This window comes from Beta vulgaris, chromosome 2 (assembly GCF_026745355.1).
Source record: "Beta vulgaris subsp. vulgaris cultivar EL10 chromosome 2, EL10.2, whole genome shotgun sequence".
In the NCBI taxonomy this organism is placed as follows: Eukaryota; Viridiplantae; Streptophyta; class Magnoliopsida; order Caryophyllales; family Amaranthaceae; genus Beta; species Beta vulgaris.
Window position 1 is genome coordinate 2,231,441 of NC_079203.1, and position 19,557 is coordinate 2,250,997.

At 33.2% G+C, this 19,557-nt stretch overlaps 1 protein-coding gene across 2 annotated transcripts; it reads right to left on the reverse strand.

The window, feature by feature from the left end:
• Positions 1-8,544: 8,544 nt before the first annotated feature.
• On the reverse strand, positions 8,545-18,966 carry LOC104887730 (hypothetical protein). Of its 2 annotated transcripts, XR_007270893.2 has the most exons (7): positions 18,695-18,966; positions 18,469-18,582; positions 17,959-18,012; positions 15,709-15,771; positions 10,880-10,968; positions 10,494-10,556; positions 8,545-8,763 (listed from the first exon to the last, which is right to left on the reverse strand). XR_007270893.2 is itself a non-coding variant. In XM_010672453.4 (6 exons), the coding sequence occupies exons 1-6, from the start codon at positions 18,890-18,892 to the stop codon at positions 8,728-8,730; spliced, it is 528 nt and encodes a 175-aa protein (XP_010670755.2). In that variant the 5' UTR covers positions 18,893-18,965; the 3' UTR covers positions 8,545-8,727. The 2 variants fall into 2 exon arrangements, 1 of the variants encoding a protein (XP_010670755.2); XM_010672453.4 differs by lacking the exon at positions 10,880-10,968 and having other exon boundaries at positions 18,695-18,965.
• Between the last annotated feature and the right edge of the window lie 591 nt (positions 18,967-19,557).

Here is a 19,557-nt window from a genome sequence, read left to right on the forward strand (position 1 = left end):
TCGAGCATTGGGAACATAGCAGTATGTGTTGAGAGTTTTCCCCCCAAGTAGGGCCTGACCCGGCTCAAATTGGGATTAGTCGGATCCAAAAATGAATTTTGGAAACCGGATATGGTTCAACAAAAAAAAAAAGTCTTTAGTTTTTGTACTATCGATATATAAGTCATATGATATAAAGTAGTATTTTCTTGATTTTTGACTTATATATTTTTAGGACCATGAGAGAAAAAACATAAAGATGGTTTCTAAATAATGAGCTCTTTTATCAAATAAGGTTTGATCTAGTGGTAAAGATTTGGCCTCATGACTTCAAGATAATTGGAATCCCTTATGTGTAAACCTGGCTAGTTATACTTGTGTAAGGTACCAGTTCGGTAGGGTCTTTCATCTCACCAAGATTAAAAAAAATGAGCTCTTCTTTTTATAAAAAAAAAAAGAAAAAGGTAATAATCAATAATTTCTCTACTATATTTCAACTTAATAAAAGCCATATTAAATAATTTGAATAAATTACTTCAATTATCAACATGTTATAGCCTAACAAATAAAATAATATTAAGCGGTTATTTTATCTACAATTTAAAATTAACATAAAAAATCGATAAGCTTTATAAATAATATGCCATTATTTGAAAAGGTAACCTTGTTAATGTGACTTCTCCACAACATAACCATCATATTAAGGCCCATTTGACAGGGCGTGCAAGTGACCTACGATATGGGATCTCACTTTTTAGAGTGCCTAAAAGTCTTAAATGAAATGTTTATTTTAGTCATATTGTTCAAATCTGAGCTTTATTTTGATAATGATTATTTTATAGAATGCATCATTTGTTATTTTTACAATCTATACATAATATTTTTATATTTAAGGCCCAACTTTATAATTAGCACAAGGGACTCAAAATTCTTAAGACGACCTTATTAATAAATTAATTTTTTTTTGACAGGCAAAGCATAGCATATTATTCATTCATATAAAGCATATCATTCATTACACCCGAGGCTATTTCCTCGGGAACTTCTTCTAGCCATACTCTCATTCTACCATACTCCTTACTAGCCTTAGCAAGACAATGAGCTACATAGTTTCCCTTTCTTCTAACATGATTATATCTAATGCTATTACATAACGATCCCAACCATAAAATGTCAGCAACAACATTTCCAAAACTTGTATTTTCCCATATGCTTGCCTTCAAATGTTTAATGAGCTTCATATTATCACTCTCCAGAATGATGTTTGTCAGACCTGATTCAATCGCTATATGAACCGCATGGCGCGCCGCAAGTGCCTCTGCTACCTCAACCTCCATACTCCCATTGGTTACCATACATGTTGCAGCAACCACCTCTCCAACATGGTCTCTCATTACTCCACCCAGACCCACCTTGCCCGGTTCGAACATAGCAGCGTCCGAATTTATCTTATAACTTCCTACATCTGGAGCCCTCCAAACTTCTCCCCTAGCCTGCTCATCCCTAAAGATCACATCTGGTTCTTCATTAGCTCTTATGTATTCGTCCACCAATGCCACCGCTTTGTGGATGACATCCATGGTCGCTACCCGTTTCTTTTCAAAAACCCATGCGTTACGGCGCAGCCATACCCCCCATAGTAAGCTCCAAAATAACTCCCACCACTCTGTATGTGTGACGTGCATTCGAGCTCCAATCACCCAATCCATAAAGGATTGCGCATCCTGTCTTCCTACCTCCAACCTTAGTGGGGATATCTTCCACATATTATGTACTTCTTGGCACGTTAAAAGCGCATGAGTTACAGTTTCATTCATCTCTCCACACATGGGACATACATTTTCCACTTGGCATCCCCGCTTTTTGAGTGTTGCTCCCACTGCTATTCCTTGATGTAATGCTCGCCACCCAAAGTGTCGAATTTTGGTGGGTAGCTTCGCAGACCAAAGATGTGTCCATATTTTCTTCCTCTGATCAGTTGAGGAAGAGGCTCTGGAATTTTTACTATCATCAAGCTCTTTGAAATATGCACTTCTCATCGAGAATTCACCGTTCTTTGTGAAGTGCCATGACCATTTATCTGCACATCTTTGTAATGGAATTGGAATCTGCAATATTGCCTTGCATTCATCCTCCGTCACCCATTTGTTTAACTCGCTAATATTCCATTCGTTGTGGCTTATGAACTCGCTCACCCATTTCGGTCGGTCCGGATCATCATTTGGTACCATTAATTTGAAACAAGGCAAGGAGGGTATCCATGGGTCTTCCCATATAGCAATAGAGCTTCCATCTCCCATTATTAATAAATTAATTAAGTACTAAACAACTAACTAATAGCAGTTAAGGATAAGTTATTTTGACTAAAGTATTGTCTTGAACTTGTTGTTAAGCAAAAAAGACATATTAAACAATGTAATAGTTAAAAATACTGAAAGGATAAAAAATAAATATTCGTGTACGTCTTCAACAATAAACTTTCATTAATCTTTTTTTTCTACCACTAACATGTTCTAAATGTGCCACAATCTCTAAAATCTCTCTTCTCCCCAGCGAAACCTAAGTGAAACTAGAATCCCTTGGGTCTCGACAACCGCCTAGGCACGGTGGTGGTCGTCGTCTCGTCGATCCCCTCCCCCTTTCCCCTAACTTCCCTTTTCGTTTTTCGGTTGTCGTCATGCTTGTGTTCTCTATTAGTCGTCCGCCGTCGTTGCTTGTTTACTCCACCCTAGTAGTCGCGTCGGTCCCCACCCTCTTCCCGCCCGGTGTTAGTTGTCCGTCTCGCCGATCCCACCTGCAGAGTATTGGGCTTCCCCATCTCTTCTTCCCCTTGTTTTAGGGTCGGGCCTGCCTGTCCCACCCCCTATTTTACATCAGGCCTCCCCGCCCCCTCTTTCCCTTGTTTTATTGTTGAGCCAACCTGTCCCCTCCCTCCTCTTTTTACGTCGGGCTCCCTATCCCCACCCTCTTGGTTCATTTCGGGCCTCCCTTTCGCCTTCCTCCCGGTCTTTGGGCCTCCCCCTACCCCTCCCCCTGGTTATTAGTTTTCCCTAAGTGCGTTAAGTTTAAGTATGTTTATCTGTTTTTGTCGTATGTTATCTGCTTCTTATTATGTGTGGTGCTTCTTAAAAGTTTAGGACTCACTTGGTTGGATAAGACATGGGGATTGATTACAGTACAATTTGTGGTTTTTTTTGGATATGTGATGTGGGTACAAGTGAATCAAGCAAATTGTGTGCATGGTCGAGGCGATGCATGTTTTTCATGGTTGGGATTTCTGTTTTCCGGTTTCACAAACTGGCGAAGTGGTCGAGAGCTCACTTTATTTAGCTCTCTTTCTAGCTTGCCATTATCCTTGCCTTGCCAAATTCAAATCTGAAGGCGGCACACCAGTTGAATCTGGTGGTTTTCAGTAAGCCCACTCAAAAGCATTTCTCCATTCTAATGGAGAAACCCGAAATACTATCGAGCGAGTATAATGAGTCACAAAGGAAAGTGACTCTTCAAAAGATCATGAGCCCAGAATCCCAAGCAATAGCGGTTTGTTGAGATTACTCATGCGGCGAGATGCAGTGTTCGTCGTTAGTTGTTCGTTGTCCGAATCGTGAACGACACTCGCTTCTCTTACCAACTGCCATCAGCCATCAAAGTTTTGACTCTACCATCACCAACATTGACTAGCGATACCCTCCGTCACATACGACTCTTTATCGTTTTTAGTTGTTTTTGTTTTCTATGGGTTGTAAGAGCTCCTAAAGCTCATTTAGGTTCGTTTGTTTGTTTTAGATTTGGTTGTTAGCATTATGTTGTACTTATTATTTTAATTAATGTACGATTTCTCGTTATAAAAAAAATCATTAACCGAACTTAATTAATTTTTACTAGTCTAATTGTAGTGTTCAACCTTTTTCTCCTACGAGTATACTTGCATTGTTATGGTTCAATTGATGTTAAAGTTTGAAAGATGCATCAAAACTCACAAGTCACAGCAAGTCATCTATTTTACATTTTATGAAGCATGTGTCAAGAGTCTATAATTGTAACAAAATTCCTTATATCTTGGAATTTTTCCCTTGAATAATGCAAAAGTGGGTTTTAATTCCCAAAATATGCCAAAAGTAATATTTATTATGACAGTAGTTTACTTATTATAATATAGTACATAGTTTTAATATTTTCCTAAAAATAGAAAATCACCATCCGCACAATTTATCTTCTTCCTCGAGCTTCATTTACTTGCTCTCTAAGGCTTCTATAAGGCCTTACTTTCCAAGTATTATTCCGTCTATTTTAAAGCTATTATTTTGTTTGTAGACCCATAACCCACAATTTAAGTTCCGTTTTCCCTGCCAATTATGAGTATTTAGGTTATTGATTTTCATGACCTTACAACTTTCCTACAGCACAATGATGGTTGGTGATGGGGAAGATTTATTCTCAATTTTTTACCGTATATATCATTTTTTGTTTGATGTAACAAAGAGATACACTAGGACGAATGATATATAGACAGAATTTAGCCCTAGATCTCAAGTATCATATCTCAAGATTATAGCCAACTAAGTAATTTGTTTGGTTGACATCCATCGTGTTCAATAGCATTAGCAATTATTATAATCAAAGTTATGAGAACTGAATATTGTTGTTTGGTTGTCTATAAGAGATTAGAGAAGTACAACTTTCCATATGGGACTAGGTAAGCTATTTAGCTTCCCCATTTTGTAGGAAGTAGAGATTCATAAGAAGTTTTATTTTCCCCGGTTTGTTTATTTGATGTCTACCAAATAACAAGCTCATTTTACACTTCCCAAAAAATGAAAATATCCATATTTCGTTTGCCAACATAACGACCTCTCATATTTGAAGGAGGAAGAGAGAAGGGAGAAGAGAGAGGAGCCTAGGGATTAAATAATGGCAAAATGTTTGAGTAATCCTTAGGATTGCCAACCCTCTTAGACACATTAGAATATATCTCTATTATATAAGGGAAGGGGGGAGTAATGGTGTCATCTTTTGAAATGCCAATTTTGTCCCCTTCTCTTTCTAAATTATAAAATAGTGTTTGTATTTTTGACTTTGCTAAATTTATGAGCTGCCTATATTTGGCAAACTATATTCCTCCTTTTTTTTTCCTCAAAAAGATGTTACCATATCCGGTTCCCACAGCCACAGTCAAGAAAAAAAATATTTCGTGCCATATATATCATACAAGTTGCGCGAATTCGATTATGGGCTTATAACTACACAATACTACGATCTAATAAATTTTTGATAACTCATAAGAGAAGCTCCAAATAAAAGATGGAGAAAACTAAAATAAATTTAAAACGCTAATAACTTAATAGGTCATAATTAGATTAACAATATTCGCGCATTTCCAGAATATTATTATGTTCGCAATGACATTTTCTGAAATTTTCAATGATATATAATTTTTTTCTAAATATTCAAGTAAGATAATATATATATATATATATATATATATATATATTATATATATATATATATATATGTATGTATGTATATATATATTTTGAAATGCCTCAAAAATATAATTATAACAATCACTCACAAGTCAACTAAAATTATAAAATTGCATAATTTACGTTATGCAAATCACTAAAATGAGGAAACTTTATAAAAACTTAAAAATTCACTTACAAACTACAACCTATGAAAAAATTGACTTGAAATCAAAGTGTCCTTTTTCTTTACAATTTATGAAGTACTGTACTTAATTCAAAAATCAACTAAAAAATTATAATATTAGAAATCATTGATAAATTCAATAAAATTTCTATTTTGTTCATAGAATTTAACTTTGAAAAGTAAAAAAAAAAACATAAAGAATGGTGAGAGACTTAAGTGACAGAAACTAAACCAATCAAATTTTGCAACTAAAAACAATTATACTCTGTATGTCTAATGTTCAAATTTTGACTCTTATGCCGAAGAAAATCGTCGAATTTTTGTTTCGAAAAAAATTCAAGCACGCATCGCGTGCAAAAAATTCTATTAGTCTGAGTTTTTATTTTATATTTCCATTGTTATATAAGTTTATATTAATAAAGAGAAGTTATTTCCGCTGCATTAGTTTAAGTTCATTTCATAGTTAATATTAAAGCCTTTAACGTTATCACATGGCGGTAATAAGTTTCTCAAGTGTTTTATATTATAATGTATTTTCCAAAAGAGATAAATTTGGGGTGTTACATAAACTCTCAAACATATCATGGACTGACATCACATCAATTTTGATACGCACAAATTAATTATATATAATGGCAAATACTCTATCTAACAGGATATTGAACATAATTTTTGACTGCAAAGATGTTGAATGTCGGATATGATTGTAATGTCATTTTACCAGAAATCAAGAAATCTTTGAATGTAGGAAGAAAAAATTCCACAACAAATGTGAAATCAGAAGAAAAATCAACTTGGAAATGTTGATTTAGAAAGAAGAATTAAGAATTTCCGAAGAAAATCAACTTATAAACATTGATTTAGGAATAAAAAATAAGAATTTCTGAAGAAAATTATGTTTTTTTTTGGTTCAAAATTGAATGAAATCAGTAAGCGGGCTTATTGTACAACCCAAAGCCAAAAGCTAGAAAGAAAAACTAGAGCACTTAACTAAAATATAAAAAAAAAAAAGTTATAACAGCATGAAACATATTTTTTTCACTGCACTATAGAGACAAGATTGTTAACTTTAGGTGCGGGACACTGCACTATTGGAGTGTACCTTACACGCGTTGCCGCCAAAGTGAAGGTATTCAAGCTAAGATGAAGTTGCAAGAAACTTGATGGCTTCACATGTATCTTTGGGTAAACTGAAGCCTATTTAAATCAAACGTAATGAACATCTCCTAAGACGGAGAAGATTCTTGAAAGTTAGGCGGCCCATAACACCATGAATAGCTAACTTTTTAAGACTTGGCACATCTATAATCAGCTTTAACCGGCATTGAACATTTCAAGAGTGTGAAGATTAACAAATCCCTTAAAATCAGGTGGGGGAATTTTGAGTACACAATTTTGGATACTCAACTTTACCAACTCTTTGCATGCAAAGATATAAGAAGTCATATGTGCGAATTGGTGATGATTATTAAAATTGATTCTTTGTACACCAATTTGCGAAAGAATATACAGTCGCCGACTAAGATTAATGTTCCATAAATCCATCAGTATAAATAGGTGAAATCTATGTATAGTACCATTATTATGATGGAAAAGTATATTGCTGATGATGTCGTTGATTTTTTGCCTGCTATTGTAACGGAGAATCAAAATGCTTTTGTGCCTGAACGTATGATCACTGACAACTCTTTGATAGCTTTGAAATTTTTTCACTCCATGTAACAAAGGAATACAAGCAGAACATGTGTTATGGCAATGAAGCTTGATATGAACAAGGCCTATGATTGCGTTGAATGGGGATTCCTGCACAAACTAATTCTCATTATGGGTTTCGATGGCAGATGGGTGAATTTGGTAATGAAATGTGTCTTTAGAGTATCATACTCTTTCATCATCAATGGCATAGTGTGTGGTTCAATAATTATTCCTGCTAGGTGTGTAAGGCAGGGACACTTCTTAGCTGTGTTATGAAAGCAAAATATTACCCTAATAGTGATGTCTCCATGCAAGTTTGGGGATACTCTAATAGCTTCTCATGGAGGAGTATTTGGAGTGTTAAGAGTTTGGTGAAGGAAGGAATTATGTATAGGGTGGGAAATGGGAAACATATTGACATATGGCGTGATATGTGGGATGGAGATGAGAGGGGGAGATTTATTGAGAGTGATGAAGTTAAGGAGTTGAAGATAATTGGTAATTTGATTGACTATGAGAAGATGGAATGGAATATTGCTCTTGTCTAATGTTCGTATGTCTAATGTTCAAATTTTGACTCTTATGCCGAAGAAAATCGAGTTTCTGTTTTGAAAAAAATTCAAGCACGCATCGCGTGCAAAAAATTCTAGGGGAAAAGTGATATAAAAATAATGTTTTAATGTATTCTTAACCAATGAAAATTCAATAATAAGAGGGTTGACAACCCTTAACGGCCCGTTTGGTAGTTGGTCATAAATGGTGTTAATGGGAATGAATTTGTGTGTAAATTTGTGAAAAATATCATTGTCCATTCCCATGGTAATGCTAATTTATCCTAAAGTGTCCACTTTCCTTCTTGAATTTTCATTCCTATCCAATACCACCTTGTAGGTGGTAATGAGTGGTAATGAAAATTGCTCCCCTTGGAGACAAAAACACAAGCTTAAGGGTGAGATTCTTGTCCATGGAGAAAAAATGTATTTCCATGGAGATTTTAAGGGTATTTTCCTAATAAAATTACACATAAAATTCATTTCCATTACCGCAATTTATCAACGACTACCAAACGGGCCGTTAGAGTCATCAATCAATGTCCTAAAATAATTGGAATTTCTTTTTATGTTGGAACACCACAAGCTTTATAACTACTGAACGTGGAGTAAGATTATCTCATATGATTTTTATTGTCCTTATGCATACGATCATTCCGTCAAAGTGTGATTATGAATAATAGAAAAGTCAAAATGTTGCAATTATAATAAATCGAAGAAAGTATTTAACGAGATAAAAATTAATTCTACAATGTAACTGTCAAAACTTAGAGAATAATCTATATGAAGAGGATAAATTGAATGTGTGGCATATAGAAGTATTCCTTTGACTCGTTGAGTTCGTCTGTTCTTGTCATTTCTTCCACTGAGGCAGCCTTTGAACAACAACCTGAAAGTATAGCAGGAAAAATAAGTGCTAAATTAATTTATTCCCTCATATAATAAATCTATAGATTTGTTATTTATTTACCAATTCCTTTTCTCCCTTTTTACCTTTATTCCCCAACAAGTTTCACGCTTATCAGATACTCCCTCCGTCCCATAATATAGTGATCACTTCTCATTTTTCACAAGAATTAAGGAAAATGGAAGGAGTTTTAGGATTTCACAAAAATATATATTTAAGTAAATGTTTATTGGGTATTTTTGTCTTGGAACTAGTTTTTTTCTTCTTTTTTCTTTAAAATTAAATGAAAGAGCAATAAATATTTCTTGGAATAGTGTAAAACAATAAATAGGGGCACATATCTCTATTATATAAGCCAAGGGAGGAGGTGTGGTGTCCCCATTTGAAATGACTAAAATACCCTCTTAAAATCTAAAACAACATTTTTTATAATAAATTTAAAAATGAGAATCAATGCAACTTGCCATATGGAATAAGTCAAAAATGGAATATGCAATCACCATTAATAACTTGACTAGATTGACACAATCAATTCACAAAATTAATTAGAATCTTCAATTAAAAAAAAGTTAGTGATATATCCTGACAACATAATACTTTGTATTTACAAAGTTTAAACAATATGGTTTATTAACATCTACAATCGCTAAAGAATTATACTAAAGCCGCTGACAAAGAATTATTAAATCTTGACCAAAATTTTTTAACAGTTAAAAATAGGTCACTTTTAGTTCAAGAAGATACTAACATCTACAAAAAACCTCAATAATTTAAATTACCACCAAAATAATTTTAGATTATAAAAATATATGCCTATTCGTACATAATATTGTCGACGCACGCATCGCGTGCTTATGCGGCTAGTTTTAAAAGAAAGTAGGGATATTTTGGAAAGTTTATGTAGAAATGAAGGATAATTTAGTCCAAACAAATTGATAAAAAAGAAATAGGCACGACATTTTGGGACACCCAAAAAGGAATGCAAGAACTATATTATGGGACGACAGAGGGAATACTTTTTACAATAACCTTAACAAATTTTATTTTTACCTCATTTGGTAATTGTTGCATTTTTTTCTAGTGGTTGCAAATTTTTTATACTTCCTCATTATCAATAGTACATCCTCCGTTCCGAATTAAATGCAACAATTCTATTTTTTTTTCTATTCACACATTTCACTTTGACTAAGGTTTGTGACTTATACATAATGAAAAACATAGTGAAGTGAGATCTTGTTAAATTCGTCTCGTGACATACTTTCATAAAATGTAATTTTTATAATTTTTACTTTTATGTAATTATAGATATTTGTGGTCAAAATACTGTCTCGGCATACGTAAAAGTGAATTTGTCGCATTTAATTCGAAATGGAGGAAATATCTATTTGTAGGAATGGCGGATATCAGAGTTGATTATGAAAAAGTGATTGTCTTGGATAAGATACTATAATAAGTAAGTTATGACTTATGAGACACCCTAATTCAGTATGAGATATCAAAAATTAGAATCTAAACAAGTAAGAAATGATCTCTAAAAAAAAGAAAGCCATTTGGATATCATGACTATAATTTGTTTGTGAGATCGTTGCATACAAAATTTAATTAAGACTTTTTAAAAATACATTTAATGATATACTAAATGCTAATTACTTGTTTTTTTCCTTAAAAAAATGGACTAGAAAGTAATTTATTTGGAAGAAAAATGGACATACCTTGCCAGAATTTTCTTTATTTCCAACAATTGTTTGGCAAGCGAGCCTCCATGATTCAGGTTTCTGGCAATCAACATGCACAACTTTATATATTGACAATGTTAATTATCTCTATGAAAAAAAAATTGTGGCAATACTTCATCTAGCTAATTATATTAATTGCACACTATTAAAAAAAACAATATTTATATATGATCTATCTATATATAACATGGTGAGGGTATTTGAAATATGTAGAGGGAATTGTATGCAGACTTAAGTCGAATAAGACTATAAATCCTTGCCAATAATTAAGAAAAACATTATATGATATTGCATTTTTTTTTTAATTCATATAAGTCATGAAGGAAGTACAAAGTACAAATAAGGGGAAAGGGAATTCGAACCTGTGACTATCCTTCACAACACCTCCATCTTAACCACTAGGCAAAGACATCCTTAGTATGATGTTGCATTGTTAAATACTTCCTCCGTTCTGTTTTAAATGAAACATTGTGTGAAATGACACTATTCATTGATCAATTTTGACTCCAATTTATCGCCATTATATAAAGAAAAACATAGTCAAGTGAGATTTTGTTAGATTCGTCTCGATGCATACTATCAAATTATAACTTTTTTATATTTTTTATGTGTGCACAACTAAAGATATTAATGATTAAAGAAGCGTGTTGGGTTGCATGAAAAATCAAACGTTTCATTTAAAACAGAACGGAGGAAGTATATATGTTCAAGTTCAACGTATATCTTTAAAATATTAACTTCTAATTATTAATACATAATCAGAATGGTTAATGGCCAAAGATTGTATCGTAAGTTGTCAAAAACAACTACAAATCAAAAAGAGGAAGGTCTCCAAAGGCGTGGTGAATTCATTGCCTGGCGTTAGACCGGGCCGGCTTGTTCATGGGCTCGGCCCGCGGGCTCGGGAAAATGACGGCGCATGAGTGGCGGGTAGTGCCAGAAATTTTTAGATTTTGTCCATGGCCCGGGCCGGGCTCGTGCCTCCTGCGGGTTGGCCATGTTTTATGTTGTTTTTTTTTGAATATTTGACAGTTTTAGGCTAAAAAACAAAGGAAAGGAGCGTTCGGCCCGCGGGCCGACCCATGGGCCATCTAGGCGGGCTTGTGCGGTGCGGGCCTGAAATAAAATTTCTTGACCGTGACAATCCCGCGGCCCACGTAGTGGACACCAGGCCGGGCCCAAATCGTGCCGGGTCAGGTCGGCCTGCGTGCTGGCCCGACCTATGCCCACTTCTACTTGGCATGATGTATATAACTATCTCCTTGTTTCGTCTCATGTAATGGGTCGTGCCCATGGGCTACCGAGGTTTATAGTCTTATTGGAGGGCGTGTTCGACAACAATAGTTGTTTTAGTAGCTTTTAGCTGTTTTGGTAGCTGTTAATAATTGGTGTGTAATTGTTACATGTTAGCTGTTCAAGTAGCGGTATAAGATATTCATATTCGGTAAAAGAAGCTGTCAAAATAGCTGTTTACAAATAATTAATTAAAAACTAAAATAAAACTTTTATATATAATTTATGCATCACTAAACGCTATCCCCCAAAGCTATAAATTGTAGTTTTTCACAAACACTACTTGTACCTAGATTTGGGCATGGGCCGGGCCGGGCTTGTTCACGGGCTTTGGACATCGACGGGCCAGGCTTGAAATTTTTAGATTTTGTCCACAGCCCGCCCGGGCCTGCGGGTTGGGATCGTGCCTTCCGCGGGCCTGACCCATTTTCTATGTTATTTATTTGTTGTTGGCAATTTTAGACTAAGAAAACAAAGAAAAGGGGAATTTGGCCCACGACCTAGATAGGCGGGCTCGTACCCGGATGGGCATGAAATAAAATTTCTTTACCATGACAAGCCCAAGGCCCACGTAGCGGACAACGGGTCGGGCCTTGAGTAGGCTCGTGCTAGGCCGGTCCGGCCCGTATGCTGATCCGGCCCATGCCCACTTCTACTTGTAACATTAAAAGCTACTTATACCACTAACTTACTAAACTACTTTTTTAGTTAATATTTTGACCTAATCAAGACACTAAAAGCTACTTATAAAGCTTGTGTCGAACACGCCAAAATCTCTCAAATATTTGGCATGTGATTTCTCGTCTTTATTAATAAAAAATATTTTCTAAATTATGAAAACAAAAATCAAAAAGAGGAAGGAGTATTCACATAATAAGATAAATGCATATATAGTTTTATCATTAAAATATTTAATTTTCGGTAAGCAAAAATTATAAAATGTTAATAGTTTGAAAATATATAAAGAATCTAACAAATCCCACATGATTTTGTTTTTTCTTACAAAAGATAGTGTTAAAGTCAAAATGTATTAACTACCTAAGACTATGTAAATTAACAAAAGAGAGAAAAGTTATTTTGAAATATTTTTACATAAACCCATTATCTATACTAATATATATATTAAAAGGCGTTCCTAAGAACGTATATGTGCCACGTATCACCATCCCTCATTCAATAACATTTTATCCACGTCTTTCTCATATAGTAAAAATAAAGAATTGTTGACATGAAGATTCGAACCCACAACCTCAAGTATGAAATAAAGAGATCCAACCATTACTCCACCATATCATTATTGTTTTTTCAATCAAAATTAATAATGATATATGAATGGAAAACTTTTAAAATCTATATAATGAATGAGATAACTTTTTTAAATGAAAATGAAATGACTTATTTAACTACTATTAAATTATAGCATAGAGAAAACCCGGAGCATCGCCCGGGCCCATATACTAGTTTTCACACTAAATTAGTACAATAAAATAGGTTTTCAAAAACATGATAGATCTTGATATCATGTGATGACGTGAAATGCTTGGTATCTTCAATTAAACGCTCTCTTATCGCGCACAAAATTTATAAATTAACTGTCTTCTAAGTTCTATAAGAATTCTCTAAAAAATTAGGTAACCTATATAACATGTTAAATACCTATTAAATACCTAAGACTATGTAAATTAACAAAAGAGAGAAAAGTTATTTTATACCACCTCCGTTTTTTTAAATTATTACACATTGACATGTTATCATATTCACAAATTACACTAAATTATATATATATATATATATATATATATATATATATATTTAATATATATTATATATATGATATATATATATATATATAATAATATATATATAATATAATATAATATATACTTAAAGTTTTGCATTCTCATACATAAAAAGTGTAAGTGATAAACTTCATTTGGCCTCCAAGGATAGGAGTTACTCAAGATGGGTAGAGCGCTCCCCCTTGGCCCCTGAGGTCAGGGATCTATCCTTACCCCCAGCATTATGTTGAGATATTCTCATTTGCATGCTATGCATGCCTTACCAGCCAATGTGTTGGTGTTTCCTATAGGCTAGTAGCCTTGTATCCCTTGGGTTGACTTAATTTCCTAATCAAAAAAAAAAAAATCATTTGGCCTCCGGCCTAATAGAAGCTCACGCCGGAGGAGAGTTTGGCCACATACAAGATTGATAGGATTCCATCATAAACCATTTGGTGATAGACTGATAGGTGGAATAACCCACCAATCTATATGTTAGCCAATCTCTTTCTAATTCTTCAATGTGGGACAACTATTTCCTAACTCACATGTGTATTATACTCTTAACACCCCCTCCACATGTGAGCCGCCTTTTAATCTTACAATCTAGATAACTCACAACATCCCCGGTGGGCACACTCTGGAGTTCTAACATCAGTCTTCTTAAGGCAACCACAATTATGTTGGGCTTACTTATCCAAACAGATCTTTGACACCTTTCATCTTGCAATTTATAATGGGTCAGGATTGTCCGTTCTGATACCATGATAAATTTTATTGGGCCTAATACAAGCCCATGTTGGAGGAAAGTTTGACCATATACTAGGGTTCCATCCTAATACTAGCGCTTTTCAGAGTGTAGTCTGGACCGCGCCAAAATGCACCAAACCGCAATCCAAACCGTTCTTTCGTGGTTTGGGTTGGTTTGCGGTTTCAAAATTGCGGTTTGGGTTATAATTTCAAGCTTGGGTTGGGTTTTAATTTTTGAAAATCGAAACCGCACCGTAAATCGCAATTTTATATGACTTTTAAAAAAAATTCTTTTTATCTATTTTGATTTTTTAAAAATACACTTGACAAGGTGGCATACAAGTATACAACTAAAAAAATAAGTTTGAGTTAAAAAACTTGGACACTTTTGATAAATTATTATATATGTTGAATTATGAAGTCAACTTCATATTTATTTGGAATTTTTATATTTGTTAACGATTTTTTTTTACTCTTAAACTACAAAATTAATGTCGCGGAGTAAAAAATATTTAACTGCAAACCAAACCACACCAAACCGTTTTGCGCGGTTCGGTTTGGATTGGTTTGGGCTAAAGTGCGGTGCAGTTTGGGTTGGGTTACATCCCAAATCGCGAACACCCCTACCTAAAACCAATTGGTTATAGGTGGAGCAACCCATCGATCTATATGATAGTCATTCTCTCTCTAATTATTTAATGTGAGATAATTATTTCCTATCTCACATATGGGTTATACTTTTAACAGCAAGTGTAGCAACTAAAAAGAATTCGAAAAAGTATGTTATAAACTATAGCCCATAGATATATGTTATACACTTGTACTCCATAGATGGCTAACATGTCAAATATATTTAGGTATGATGTTCAGGTGGTGGAGTATTGGTATGATATCGCTTTCCATCTTATATCATTGAGGTCTGAGGATTAAATTTCATGAAATTCATTTGAAAAATTCTAATTATCCTCCTCAAGTGCGTCCTGTCATCTCACCTTCAAAAAACTATATTTAGGAATGGTCAAAGAATATACTACATCCGTCCTTTATTAGTTTACCCGTTTTAACTTTTCACATATATCGATGTAAAACTTTGATTAATAATATCTCTAATTATGTATTTGTAAAAAATTATAAAAATTTGATATTCCGAAACTACATATTGAGACGAATCAAAGATATCCCGCATGATTATATTTTTCCTTACATATAAAGCACAAATGATGGTCAAAGTAACAATAATGAATAGTGTTATAAGTCAAACTGGGTAAACTAATAAAGGACTTGGGGGAGTATATGTTAAATCTCACATAGTCAAGGAGGTAGGGTAGAGCAGAGAGCTTTATGAACAAAATATGAGTTAGAAAACTTGCCTTCTTCAAGTATCGGAGTTCAGCATTTGTTCTTTCGTTCAGAAGATCCTTTCCATCCAAAATCTGCAAATTATAGGTTAAGCTTCTTTATAAGTATTAACTAGTTCTTGTTTCGGGCGATGCATCTCTTATTATTTACCAACGTGCATTTGAAGTCTCTAAAAATAGATATATTATCTTGTCTTTAAATGATTTTTTCCCTCACAAAGACCAACATGAGTATTGTAATGTAGTTGGTCAGTGCATTGACATATCAAATGGGAGGTCATGGGTTCGAGGCTTGAAACAAACATTTTTATTGCTTAATGTCTCATTTGATTGTGTGAGAGAGGGCAGAGTACATGTGACAGCATGTCATTATCTTTAAATATATATATATATATATATATATATATATATATATATATATATGATTTTTTCCCTCACAAAGACCAACATGAGTATTGTAATGTAGTTGGTCAGTGCATTAACATATCAAATGGGAGGTCATGGGTTCGAGTCTTGAAACAAACATTTTTATTGCTTAATGTCTCATTTGATTGTGTGTGAGAGAGGGCAGAGTACATGTGGCAGCATGTCATTATCTTTAATTATATATTATATATATATATATATATATATATATATATATATATATATATATATATATATATATATATACTTCCTCCGTTCCATAATAAGTGAAACATAGGAATTGGGCACAAGAATTAATAAATATCACTTTCAAAAGCCAAAAAGTCATAAAATACCCTTTATATTATCAAAAGTAGGAGAGAGAAAAGCAAACCACACATTTTTGTGATGGACACTCTTGTCATTTTTTCACTTTCTTTTATTTATTTAAGGTATGTTTCACTTATTTTGAAACGTTCTAAAATAGTAAGTGTTTCACTTATTATGGAACGGAGGAAGTATATATATATATATATATATATATATATATATATATATTACCAACTTGTTACATAGGGTGAAGGGGAACTTACATAGAGTGCAAATAAACTAGAGCACATTACATGACGTTTTCAATATGAACCTACTAGTTTTCTAAGCACGCGATGCATGCAACGACGATTTTTTCATTGTGATATTTTGTAATGTCGATTAGCTACTTTTACATGCACGCAATATATGCAGCGACAACTCATTATAATAGTTTAAGTTGATAGATTTTTTAATAAGGACTATGTTTTGTTCAACTTATTAGAAGTTATTTTCAGCAAAAATAATTTCAGATTAGTTCTTGATCTGACCTTATTATCCTCTATATAATTGATGTACACTAATTGAAATTATATAAACCCATTAAAATGATTATCTAAGCAATTTTTCCTAAATATAATGTTGTGGAAGTATTTTGTTGTTTTTCATTTATGCAATTTTTCCTTTTGATGAAAGATTTTGATATTCTTAATTAAATGAATTTGTTATCTATGTTTTATTTTGTATACTTCTTGTCTTTCCTTTTTTTCAACCTAAAATTTTAATTTATTCTAATGGTAGTGTTTAAAAAAGGACAAATATTTTGATTGATTGATTATTCATTATTATTTAAAAATCTTAAACAAAATTGATGTAATTAAATAAGCAAGGATAATATAGTCATTTAATTGGGGGACACTATGCCTCCCCTTCACTTATATAATAGAGATTTAATAGGTAGAACTCAATTAAAATTTAATTAGCAAAAATTATGTTTTTGTTTACAACATTAATCACCTCTATTAACTCATCATCATTGTGAAATTTCTCTGAGAGGAATATGTTGCGACTTTTAAGAAATAAACTAGTATTTTGGTTCAAGTGATGTCCGGAGACAGTTACAATTATCAAATATCCGATTCATAAATGTCATAATTGATTTTACTAGCTTTTCGTAATATTTTGTTTAGTGTGAAATTAGAAAATGGACATTATGGCATGAAGTTGTTTTTAGAAAAACTCTAAAGAATTGAGGATAAAAATAACAACTTCAATAATTACATACAATTGAGGAAAAAGCTTGTTTACATGTTTTTATAATTACATACAATTATAAGACTTTATTATGTTTTACTTTGAAACATTAAGCATTGAAATTGTAAGTATTAGTGTTAAACTCTCACATTTCATTTCAAAAGATCGTGTTTTCGAGTCTTAGTATTTTTGAAATATAAACATGTGTATTATAAGCTTGAGAAGAGTGTCAATATATTTGTATAGATAGATGAAGTATATATATCTCATTCCATCACCAAAAAAAAATATTACCTCAACAATGCATGTTCCACAACTTCCGCCACCTCCACAATTCATCACCTTACCCTGATGTATAAAATTTCAAATATAATTTAACTTCAAACATATTCATACTTCCTCCATTTCAAATTAAATGCAACAATTTCATTTTTCACTATTCACAATTTAAGGTTTTTGACTTGTATATAATGAAAAATATAGTGAAGTGGGATCTTGTTAGATTCGTCTCATGACGTACTTTCATAAAATGTAATTTTTGTTATTTTTACTTTTATGTAATTATAGATATTTGTGGTCAAAGTAATGCCTCGACATGTGTAAAAGTGAATATATTGCATTTAATTCGAAACGGGGGAAGTAATAAAATTTCCAATAAGTCCTGTAAACTAAAAAAAAGTCTCATAAAAAAGTGATTCTTTTGTCAAGTTTTTTTATAAGATGGCTTTTAAAAAAGAGGTGATTTATGACAAATTTTCCTATAAAATAAACAATTGCAATATGCACGTGGTAAGTCACACTTACATAGGTGGCATAAAGCTCAATCTTGTTATCAGCCATAATGTTCCTTAGCAACTTCTCACCACTCACTACTCTTGCTCTATCCATAGGATATGATCCATCATCTCCTGCTTTAGGCTTCACACATTTAATAACCAAAAGAAGATATACAAAGTCATTAAACCAACAATAAAGAGCTAGCCATAATACAATTTATTTCTCTATATGAATGCAAATTTAGCAAGTGTACCCCGACGAATTCGAGCTCGATTTCGGGCTTTTCGAGCTCCGTGGAGGACGATTCCGACGAAAGCGAGGCGAAGGAGAGTGAGAGAGGCTTCCTATGGTGGAGAGATAGAGTTGTTGGACCATTGTAGCTACGGTTGGTAAGGGTGGTTTTCCTTGGCTGGAGAATAGATGGTCGTGAGATATGAATTGGTGCAGCCATTTATTTTACAAGTATTTCTTGTGTGTTGGGCTGCTTAATTTGTGTGATGTTTATGTTTTGGCTATTCTTATTGTTATGACTTATGAGGTGGACAATGTAACGACCTTGAATTGTTTAGACCAACTCATCACTTTTTTTTTTTAAATTAACATTAATTCATTAATTCAAAATCATATGACATCTACAATAAAAGTAAAAACTAAACAAATACATATAAAATGAAATAAATACATATCGTTGTCTGTGCAGCTTTCTGCAAGGGGGTTGTCGATCTTTTGTAGTTTTGAAGTACGACTGAATTTAATTCAAGTGATGGTAAATGAAGTCTTGACATCTGTTGCAACTTCGCACAAATTTCGATCAACAAATCAACATCTTGAACTACACAAAAACCCAAAAACAAATTAAAGTCTCCAAACTCTCACATGAAGAGAGATAAAACCCAATATATGGGTAGAAAAACACAACATTAGAGAGAAATTGAAATTTATTAGAAACATAAACATAAAAAAACTAATAACAAAAAAAAAAAGGGGTTTACCACCGCCCAAAAGGGTGATGGTAGCCCCTAGGTTGAAAATTAGGGTTTTGTGGGAGAGGTGAGAAAAGAGAGAAAAAATAGGAGAGAAGAGGCGGAAATGACCAATTCATCACTTGTAGGCCTG

Excerpts from the sequence above, each read along its gene's own strand:
- LOC104887730 (XM_010672453.4), bottom strand. The coding sequence starts at position 18,892 with ATGGCTGCACCAATTCATATCTCACGACCATCTATTCTCCAGCCAAGG. Across the intron at positions 18,013-18,468 it reads TTGAGCTTTATGCCACCTAT|GGTAAGGTGATGAATTGTGG; the intron begins GTAAGTGTGACT and ends TTTATACATCAG. Across the intron at positions 15,772-17,958 it reads GTGGAACATGCATTGTTGAG|ATTTTGGATGGAAAGGATCT; the intron begins GTAATATTTTTT and ends TATAATTTGCAG.